Below are 11,237 nucleotides of genomic sequence, written 5' to 3'. Positions count from 1 at the left end.
ATTGTCTTTGCCTATTCTCAAACTTTGTCCTTGCTGATGAGGGAAAAAAAAAAAAAAAAAAACAGCAAATCAACTCTCAATCCTCAAGAATCAGGTTGTATGCATGTTAACTCAGTGATGGGCAGCTTTACACATCCAAGTGATAAGTATATCACTTATGCTATGCTACACCAGAGCAACCTGCATCATTTTAAGTTTTAATTTTCACAACAGGAGGCTCTATGACAGTCAGTGCAACACAAAAAGAAAAGAGAAGACTCCGCAATAAAAACAAAAAATACTTTCACAAAAGAAGCCAGCTGTAGAGAATTAATTTCGGCCATCTTAAAAAAAAATGTGGGAATATATTTCTTGGAAGTAGTTACACGCTCAGCCCATCTCAGCAGATTAAACATCTTAGGCATGTTATTTTGGATGGGAAGTGATTCACAGATCTGTTTGTGAATGTTGATACTGTCACTCACCTGTAATGATTTTGACAGTCTAGCACACACCCATTGTCACAATACTATGTAAACTATACCACTTGATCATACTACTGCCTCCCTGAAATCAGGAGAATGAAAACTGTAATCCCTGAGTAATTTATCAGGGGTAAACAGCAGGGCACCAAACTTGTCTTGTTCTTCTTTCATTTTGAGTGTAGTTACACAGCATTCCCACTGTGTAACTATAAACAGAGTGTTTAGAGAGTGGGAACAGATTGGAGGAGTGCTGCAAGACCCTAAAACTGTATTTGCAAAAGATTTATTAAATATCACCAAATAGGCGGCTGCAACAGCTAACAGTGAGTGTGCTCATTAGCTGCTCCATAACCAGCGTGATAATGATAATATCATGAGAGATAAATCAAGCTGACAATCTGCGACATAACAGTCAACATTAGAGAGCCTGGTAACAAAAAGTGAAATGCCCAATATGGATAGAGGGCATCCAAATGCATTACCCACAATCCCATTCAGAGTACTGACTAACATACACGGCATGCCACCTCGTCTGACACAGAGGCCTGTATTTGGAGCTGGTGGCCAGTGGTAGCACGTGCTACAGGCTCCAAGCCTGGAGGAATGCATTAAGCATATTATAGCTTCTGAAATGAAAGGCCAATATATTATGATAGAGTGTGAAGGCGGCAGCTTATCAAGAGGATTTTGAGTTGGACAATAGGCAAGGCTTAAGAACCTCGGTCCAACGTTAGCCTAAAATTGACACACACACAGAAAATAAACAGGCAAACAAAATGCATTTTAACAATCTTAAGGCCATCAGTCTTTGGAGACAGATCAGAAATCCAAACTAACACCCACCTGGCTGTGTCAAAACAAAGCGACAAAGCACACAGAGCTAGCTTGACCTACATTCTCTCACCACAGATAACAAAGGGACATTCAGGTGCTCTCTTCATCGGACTGCACATTTTTGCTGAAAAGCTTGTATCTTGTCTTCCTCTTGAGACAAGATTTAAGTGAATGGAAAACAAAGCTTTGCTCTAACCAGTTTCATCCAGTGATTCAGGCACATGATTGCCTCACAAGTCAACCGTGTTCTGACAAACACTGTATTTTCTGAAGTATTTCAAATGTCTGAAAGTCTGGGTAGTTTGCTAAAACAGACAGACTTTGTTAAGAGTGGCTGAGATTTAGAGTAGTTAGTGAGGGAAATTAATTAAGACTAATTAAAAAAGAGAAGAATGACACGAGTCATTAATCAGAGATGACAGCCCAAATTTTAAGATAACTTGCCTCTGCACAATGTGTAGGCTAAAGAAGTATTAAAATCTCACACAGACTTCTAAATGTATTACCGCTATTTGAGATTAAGTTGATGAAAAACTGCATATTCTGGAGGCATCACAGGTAAATCTTTCAAGCAACAATGTTAATAATCCAGCTGCAGCTGCCCAGCAACTACAACCCTTTTGTTAGAATCAAGTAAAAGATTTATTTTTATTTTTATTAATGATTGAGATCTGTCAAACATCTACAAGAAGTCACAAAAAACTAATCCTAGGAAAATGAGGTACAACATGTTTTACCATGCCTGCTCAAATGGTCTACCTTTCCTCCCCCAAATTTGTGCAGTGTGTGTATTATTTTGGCTAAACATGTTAACATACAAGTTGTATTCTGATGTGTGAGGTTGCGTGTGTAAATTAAAATAAATAGATAAATGCTGATTGTAAATCAATAAATAAACAAAATGAATAAATGAATAAACAAAAAAACAGCAAGTAATTTCAATTCTAAGTCCTGGACTGACCGTGTCCCATCTCAGTTTGGGCATAGGTGCCTAGGACCTGGAAGGACTCTGCCAGAGGGACCCATTTCTGGAACTGCTGGGGGTCACACTGGCTGTACAGGGTTGGGAGGAACATGACGAAGTGCAGACCCAAGGCCTCATGCCGGTTGCCCCGATACAGACTGGGTGAGGGAACGTATGAGATGCAGTACTGAGCTTAAGTCTGGGCTTTGCCTATCTTCTAGGTAACAATTCAGAGAACCTGAAAATGTTCTTTAGTGTTGTCTGAATTACAATCTGCATTTAAAAGTAAAATTACATTATTTTGAGTGTACACACATACTTAAGAGCATAATGATAAACCTATGTGTTAAAAACATGCTGCAGCCTAGGAGATAAGATGAAGGCAATAAAACAAAATATTTCACTAGTGTCAGGGGAAAAAAGCAAAATTCAGCTAAATCTAGTACTATAGTGTCTTATATGTCATTTTGATTAGTGTAAAATCTGCAATCATTTGCACTGCATACTTCTATCAACTTACTTCCTACTTCATGGAAGCAAAATCATGCATTAAAATGTTCACCATTTTTCAATGGCCCTTCAGCTTTATCAGTTTATATGAAATGTAGCTAGAGTGACAAAGAAAACTGTGGCTAAGTAGGGAAACAACCTGATCATTTGGATAAAGGACTAAACTAGATCTTCTCAGAGAAAAAGTTTAACTTTATCCATGTTAAATCCTTTGATAAAGGGCATTTGTTTATGCACAGCTCGCCACAGCATTTCAATCAGGTTGATGTCTGGACTTTCATTTGACCACTAGACCCATTGATTGTTTTCTTTTTCAGCCAGTCTGTTGTAGATTTACTGGTGTGCTTGAGATCATTTTCCTGTTGCATGACCCAATTGCGGCCAAGCTTGAGCTGTCGGAGAGATAGCCTCACATTTGACTCAAGAATAGCTTGATATACAGGGGAGTTCATGGTTGACTCATTGACTGCAAAGTGCCCAGGTCCTGTGGCTGAAAAACAAGGCCAAATCAGGTGAGGTGTTTGTACTGATACACTGTTTGGTTTTCGCCAAACATGGCGCTGTGCATCTCCACTTTGGTCTTGTCTGTTCAAAGGACATTGTTCCAGAAAGTTTGTGGTTTGTTCAGATACAACTTTGCAAACCTAACCCATGCCACTATTTTGTTTTTAGAGAGAGGAGGCATTCTCCTGGTGTACTTTTTTCTCATGACTGTAGATTTATCATTACATAATACAATGGAGATATCTGACATAACTTTCTGAAATACACAACAGACAAACTGAAAATTTGCACTTGAAAACCTTGCCCTTTGACACAGTTTTAACATTATGATGGTGACTTTTGCTCTGCACAGGAAAGTAGCTGTGTCATGCTGTGTTTTATGCCTTTCTCACAGTGGAAACTCACCAAACTATCAACAAGAAACCTTTAGTCCAGCATTTCAATCAGGTTGATGTCTGGACTTTCATTTGACCACTGGACCCATTGATAGTTTTCTTTTTCAGCCAGTCTGTTGTAGATTTACTGGTGTGCTTGAGATCATTTTCCTGTTGCATGACCCAATTGCGGCCAAGCTTGAGCTGTCGAGAGATAGCCTCACATTTGACTCAAGAATAGTTTGATATACAGGGGAGTTCATGGTTGACTCATTGACTGCAAGGTGCCCAGGTCCTGTGGCTGCAAAACAAGGCCAAATCAGGTGAGGTGTCTGTACTGATACACTGTTTGGTTTTCGCCAAACATGGCGCTGTGCATCTCCACTTTGGTCTTGTCTGTCCAAAGGACATTGTTCCAAAAAGTTTGTGGTTTGTTCAGATACAACTTTGCAAACCTAACCCAAAGCACTATTTTATTTTTTGAGAGAGGAGGCATTCTCCTGGTATACTTTTGCAGGCTGATTTCACAGTACAACATGGGAAAAGACCAGGTAGATAGAGACATGTTACTTTATTACTCTCATAAACTGCTGCAGGGGCGTAGTGTTGTTACCTCTGTACAGACTGACAATAAGACACTTGCCCTTCTTAGAAGATAAAATAATAAATTGCGTTGAATGATAACAGCTGGGACATCAGCATGGCATGGCAGGTTGTCATGATGTTTCAACATAGCTAGCAATGCTTTCTTTCTAAAGTGCACTGAGGCTTTGATTTAAGCGTCAGAACTGTTATGTAAGGGAAACCAGAATGGATGATAAATAAGGTGACACTGCATGCTTCGCAAAATGTTTACTACTGTTAACTAAAGTAAGGAATGAGAGTTGAAATGTAGGGGTCACATGAATGAGACCACATACTTACTATAGCAGTTTGGAATGAAATGCAGCAAAGGTTTTAGACAATAAAATAGTTTTCATGTATAAACCTACATACAAAACTGTGACATCATTTATTTTCATAGGAGCTCTAAAACACCCATTTTTTTTATTATTTTCAACAGCTGAAATACAGGCAAATATCAGTATTTGTACAGCAAATGCTGAAAGCTTAGGTTAACAAAATGGGAGAAAGAGATTTTTGTGAGGATTTGAGTAGGGATGTTTATTTTCCGCTGTCTTTTCATTGTCCATATCACAGATGACTGTTTTCTGAAGGGAGATCAAAGTGAATGGTACTGTTACCAGAAATGTTCGCCTTCCTTCAACTTACACTTTTAGGTAGACTAAATAGCACTTAAAATGATAATTAACTGTTAATGACCTACCTCCCAGGTATTTTTTTTAAGGTAATAGTCAACATAGAGAAAGACAGGAAAGGCAGGGGAGAGAGAGGGGACGACATGCAGCAAATGGCCTTAGATCGGATTTGAACACAGCACACTGCGATCAGGACTCAACAAGTGGTACACACTCTTAGCCAGTGAGCTACCAGCTTTGCTGTTGGCTTCCTGGCTTGTTTTAAAAAATACAAGAGAAAAAGAGATAGCGCAATCCATCTGAGAACACACCTCTTCTCTTGTAAGCAGGAGAAAGCAGAGCTGCTAACAAGAGAAAAAGACTGTGAAAGAAATCTGTCGACAAGGGGGTTAAAATAGCTTAAATAGCCTGATGCTTTTTTACTGAAAACTTATGGATAAATGAGGTGTCACGACTTCCAGTCAGCAGACTAATTTACTTAATTTTTGCAGGTCTTTAACCACAGTGGAAACTCAGATAGCAAGGGGCTTACGGAGCCTTTCAGTTCCTTGAAAAGTTGCCCTGCTAATGCTTTACCGATGTAATTTGGGTACAGAATGAGCATTGGATCATTGGTGCTCCTGGCTGTTGTAAAGAAAGTTGTAACAGCATTTCTAACAATGGACTACAGGTACTCCTTTTTTGGTAACATCCGAACTCAGATGGAAAAACTACAATCCGTCCCTGATTTCTAAATCCAGTGTCTCTAATATTATTTACAACCTGAGATTTTTAAGTAGGCATGCAGCTACTGTCTCTGCCATATGACATGATTACAGCATAAATAACAGCCTTATTGTGTCCACCTTACCTCTCATAACTGAGGATTTCCAAAGTCTGTGAGGTTGTAATCTCAAACCTTGGAATCACATAAAACTATCTGCATCTATGAAGGATATTTTCACACCCATACACAGTCCCAAGTTGCCTCATATGCCCATTCATTTACCACTCTAATTATGTTTATTGCATTCTCTCCATCATATACCTCTTGTAGCAGAGGATCTCTTCAGGGTCTGCAATGCCATACTCTCTTAGCTTCAGGATCATCTGGGCACTTTTTTTAACTGCCAGGTCATAACGGTCACTGCGGGACATGAAGTTTGGGTCCTCATGTTGAAAGTCTGGGTCACTGAGGACCAGCGACTCTGCAGAGGAGAATGGAAACTGATTCAGAGCTATGTTTTGACCCATACGACTTCTAGAAACACAAGGTGGGGAGCAGAGTTAAGCAGTTGTTTACATTGGGGGTGGAGGTGTGGGGGGTAGTAGGCCTACTAGTAGGCTATTAAGAGGACAACAGATTCATTACAACAGACATCACTGCACATTTGTATCTGAAATGATATACGTAATAAAATAGGGCACTGCATTTAAGTAACTTATCCAGTATGCATAAATCATTTGAACACTGAACTAAATAACAGTGTGTGTGTGTGTGTGTGTGTGTGTGTGTGTGTGTGCGTGTGTGTGTGTGTGTGTGTGTGTGTGTGTGTGTGTGTGTGTGTGTGCAAGAGCTAGAGAGGCAGCTTGGTTAAGTAAACACTGTAATAGCAGTTACATAACATAAATACAAGGGAAAAAAAATTTAACATATGTACTGGAGTCAAAACGGTGTTCTCGTGATGTCGTTTTTAAGTCATTTCACTGAGAACAGATTAGGTTTTATTCCCTTGTTACTACTCAGAAAATGATTAACCAAAAATGGCAACCTGCCTTGCTTCATGGCAAAGTTCCATTAACGGTTACATGCCAGTCGCAAAACATGACCTATGACCTTAAACAAATTGTAAATGTAATTTCACACGAATATACTTGTACTGTTAATTTCCGCATTTGATCGAACGACTAGCTTTTATTTCAATTCAATTTCAGGCTTTCCCATGTACGCCGCTGCGCCATGTACACCTAAAAAAAGTGGCAGATGTTTGAATGGACTTTGGTGCTCCATTACCAAACAGCAGCACATCTGAGCTAACGTTAAATGTTAGCTAGCTGACCTAGCTAGCGGTGCCTGACAGCTAGCATGGGTTATAAAAGATACCATATTGTACCTCGTTATTGTGGCCTGCACCTTGTTTTCCTCACAAATACTCTTCAGCACTACATCTTAAGTCGATATAAAACAGTTGAGCACTAGCATGTAGCACTTTGCGTTTACCAGGCGAAGGGGGGCATTTCAAACTTACGAATTTCTCTCCTCCTTCGGGTCTTTTCTGGAGCACCGTCCAAAATATGGGTGAGTTTCTCGACGTCGAAAGTAGCCTTTTGTCGCTCTCTTAGGATGTCGGGATTCATAGCTCCGTGTGTTATAGGGCAAAACCACCGCTAAACCCAGACAAATAAAGGTGATAACAGCACCGACTGACCTACGCACCCCTCAGCCTGTCTTATAGCGGCACAGACGTCACCTTCCTCATCGCTGTGGAAAGGCGGCGCTTGGTGAAATCACATGACTCTTATGGAGTACCCAGCATTCTCTGCCGACTCACAAGGAAGAGCTCCAAGTGCATGTTTCATATACGATTTTTTTTTTTTTTTTTTTTTTAAATAAGTTTTGTCCATTTTGCACACATTGAAAATGCTCCCGGCGGCCGCAGTCTTTTATTTCCCCTGGGAGATTAATTCCGGTGTAGCGCGGGAGGGAGAATCTGTAAGGACATTTGGCAGGTGGGTTGTGTTTATTTCTGACACTTTGTTGTGACTCCCTCCCTCTTCTTCTTCATGCAGGTTTGCAGATTTTTTTATTTATTTATTTATTTATTTTATTTTATTTAATTAGTCGATTAATTAGTAACATTGTTGTCAATTACTTGCACCCCACCGTGTGTTGATGTGTTAAAGAATGATGAATGACACTCTCAAATCTTAGAAATACCTCAGGACTTACCCCATCTCAACCCAAAATATAAGAGCATTTCGCTCAGTTGTTTATGTTTTTGTGTGCATTTGACATCAAAATATTAGATTCAAGACAGACATTTAAAAGTGTTACATTAATTCTATGGGTTATTAGTCTTGACATGAACCTGAGGGGTTTTATCCTGGCTCAACCTCATCCTTAACCATTAGAAAACAGTTTAAAGTAGTGTGCCTTCACATTTGAAATTACATAGTCTGCTTTTAACAAGATGTATATGGGCATAAGACAGAGTAGACATATGAAAACTAATTATATGAAGGCTAAAATCCTTTACTAATAAGAGGAAGGCAAAATTGTGGCCTACTGTAACTTAAATAATAGGCATAAATAATTAATAATGAAGTAGTTCTTGTGCTCAAAATTAATCAATGCAATAATAGAGACTTAAAAATATATGACCAAGTACAGTATAATAGCCTAAACATATCATATATAATGAATCAATGAAAATTTTAATGGCAATGAATCGATCGATTAACCATTACACCCACAATTTTAGTCATCACAGTCATTTTCACAGAATTTTCAGGTATTTGTAATGTAAAATGAATTTGCTCAGTGTGTCATTATCATCACCGTCATCATCATCATCATCACCATCACTCACCATCAGGTGGACCTTATCTCGCGATTCAATGTTATTATGATACTTGGGTGGTGATTCAATCTGTATTGCGATTCTACAAGTACAATTTATTGAGGTTTTGGGTTTTTTTTAAGCATCTTCTAGTGTGTGGATGTAAAGTTTTATGAAGCTGTGATTATTCTAAAGGTCAGAAAAGGTCTTTTTATACAGTGATGTCAAGTTTCAAGTTTGTTCAACCTTCCAGACTGACGTGTTACCAGCCTGAGGAGTCCAGGGCGACGCTGTCGGCCCAGCATGCCTCAGCACAGCACCAAGTGGCCGTCCAAACTATGTTTGTGGAGCCATTTGACCCTGTAATTGGAGCTCAGTACACAGTTCTGGGTGAAGTTGAAAATGTTGAGGGTAAGAACTAGCTCATGTAATATAATTATTCATTGGATCTTCTAGACAGGGCTGGGTGATTTGAGCAAAAGAATCACACTGAATCTGACATTTCCAATTCTGATTGGGGTCACTTTCTTCATCGGAAGTTGCCTAGACCAGATACTAGGTCTCTTATTTTTCACTGAAATAACACCGACATGACCAAGCCCATCCTGAACCCGAACATAATTTAGTTATCATTTTTTCTAGTTTACAATACGGGCGAAGACAACAACGAAGTGTTGTGTTTGAGCAGTATCAAGAGAACACCCCCTGCCTACCCACGCTAAACTTCCCTGTTGGACAATATGCTTATCTTCCAATTAGATACAGTCAGAATACCTGGGTGCTGATTCAGTATGTTCTGTGATTCTTAAGTATTATTACTAATTTAGTATTTAGTATAAGTATTATTACATAACTTATTTTGATTTTTGTTTTTATTAATTGTCATCTAGTTTGTGGATCTAAAGTTGGCTGTGATTATCCTAAAGGTCACAATAGGTCATTTTATACAGTGATGTTAAGTCTCCAGAAATGGTCTCACTACAGTGAAATGGCCACTGTGGTGGCTGACATCATCACACATGAATAAAATTCAGCTCACTGAATCCACAAGAGTCTGAGCTTTCCAGTCAAACCCAATTTATGCAACTCCAAGACTGTTTAGGCTCCAGTATGCAGAAATATAGAATAGGCCAAAATAACACAAACTGCATTGGATTAACATAAGGTGGGCATGTCTGCAAAGGGGAGACCCATGGGTACCAGTAGAAACCATTTTCATTCAGATGTCTTGAGGTCAGAGGTCAAGGGACTACCTAGAAATTGAAAATAGCTATGGCAGATTTGCTCTTGCCAAAATTTAGCTTCATCTTGGAGCAATATTTAATCACCTTGCCAACAACCTAGCATGACATGCTTGGTACCAACAGATTCCTTAAGTCATCTTGTCTCATATGATAACAACATCTTTACTTTAAATCAATTCAGTAATTATCAAAAAATATTTTTAAAAATTAAAAAAAAAAAAAAAAAAGAATGGCAGTACTTCATTCATACATGCCTCTGGGCCTACCCTTATCACCTGCCTTATTTTGCTTCCTCTCACCTTTCAACAGGAGTTGGCTTGATGGTCCGCGCTCGTGTTCTGAACTGTGTTGATGGGGTAAACCTCGCTCTTCTACAGAAAGCCATCAATGAACAGAGGAGCTTCTTCAAAGAGAGGGAGACCAAAGAGGCCGGCCGTCCATCGCCCGCAGACCCAACCTGACCAGAGTCTGCACTCATCACATTTCCCAGAGTTCTCATTAATAAGAAGACTGGTTCACACTTCACAGCGCTGGCTCTCACCCTGTGTGCCAAGGATGGAGGAATGGAGCGCTAGTCTGAGGCTCAGGTGAACTCTGAGATTTTGTTTTAGAGATGGGTGGAAAGAGTATTAAAATATCCCACTCAAGCAGAAGTACTGTCACGTCTCTGAAATTTCGCTGAAGTAGAATTAACATTGCCAGAGTCAACATCTGTTTAAGGAAAATAAAGTTGTTAATTGGAAATGTACCCAGTTGCTCATCAGAAAAGCAAAGTTAGGAAACATTGCTACAGTTGCAATTCCAGAAGGATGAGAGGACAGAGGTTTAAATTAAATTCTTCTCACTGGAAATTTTTGACATAACAAAATAAATTGTCCAGACAAAGTAAGATTCTTGATTTCTTCTTTACTGTTTGCTGCAGTGGCTCCACAATTGGCCCTTTTACTTTGGGCCAGTTTTGTGTTGGTGTCAGGGAAATTGTCTTAAATAAAAGAACTGAATCACAGGCACAGTTTCATGCATGAATCAATATCTTTATACATATAAAGAGGCACCGTTTGTCCATAGAGAGTCAACTGGTGAACCAGTCTGTACAGCAAAAAGGGCGCAGGAGTGTGGGTGAGACACAGTCTTATAGGAGAAAAAACACGTTTTGCTTCTTCCCAAGGTGATAAGAAAAGGTTTGTATTCTCAAACAGCTGCATCGCCATTGTTTCAACTCTACTGCTGTCTCAACAGTCTTTTTAATTATGAACAAAGACACCTCTTTATGAGAGGATAAAGGGTTACGTAAGGTTAACGCATTAGGTACATATTGAGGCTAACGTAAGAATTTCTCTATCAGTTGCATATGGAACATCTATAATATTTCTAAGGGATGTGATTTTAAAATGTCAGTAACTACAATAGGTCAGCAAAGATGTGCTTGAGTAACACTGTAGTTACTGGATTTAAAAAATATCTACATTTTAAAAAGGTACAGAGTACACAAAAAAGTTACAGTGCCATGAATCAGTGGAACATGTGTTACTTCCAGCCTAAGTG

The 11,237-nt window shown here is 39.2% G+C and overlaps 2 protein-coding genes across 3 annotated transcripts in view; one reads left to right on the top strand and one right to left on the bottom strand.

Moving 5' to 3' along the window:
- Positions 1 to 7,383, bottom strand: part of acox1 (acyl-CoA oxidase 1, palmitoyl) — a 26,990-nt gene extending 19,607 nt beyond the window's left edge. The window contains exons 1-3 of one of the 2 annotated variants that reach the window (XM_030080881.1): positions 7,138 to 7,383; positions 5,937 to 6,096; positions 2,260 to 2,420 (exon numbers count right to left, since the gene is read on the bottom strand). In XM_030080881.1, coding sequence (XP_029936741.1) covers positions 2,260 to 2,420; positions 5,937 to 6,096; positions 7,138 to 7,246 — 430 coding nt within the window. In that variant the 5' untranslated portion in view covers positions 7,247 to 7,383. The remainder of the gene's footprint in view (positions 1 to 2,259; positions 2,421 to 5,936; positions 6,097 to 7,137) is intronic. The other variant, XM_030080798.1, reaches the window with a different exon arrangement.
- Positions 7,381 to 10,698, top strand: ten1 (TEN1 subunit of CST complex). Its single transcript, XM_030081538.1, has 3 exons — positions 7,381 to 7,618; positions 8,702 to 8,859; positions 10,002 to 10,698. Exons 1-3 carry the CDS (start codon positions 7,530 to 7,532, stop codon positions 10,151 to 10,153), a joined length of 399 nt encoding a protein of 132 aa, XP_029937398.1. The 5' UTR covers positions 7,381 to 7,529; the 3' UTR covers positions 10,154 to 10,698.
- The last annotated feature ends 539 nt before the right edge of the window (positions 10,699 to 11,237 follow it).

Source organism: Myripristis murdjan, chromosome 1 (assembly GCF_902150065.1).
Source record: "Myripristis murdjan chromosome 1, fMyrMur1.1, whole genome shotgun sequence".
NCBI classification, from domain to species: Eukaryota; Metazoa; Chordata; class Actinopteri; order Holocentriformes; family Holocentridae; genus Myripristis; species Myripristis murdjan.
This window is presented reverse-complemented; position numbering and strand designations above follow the sequence as displayed.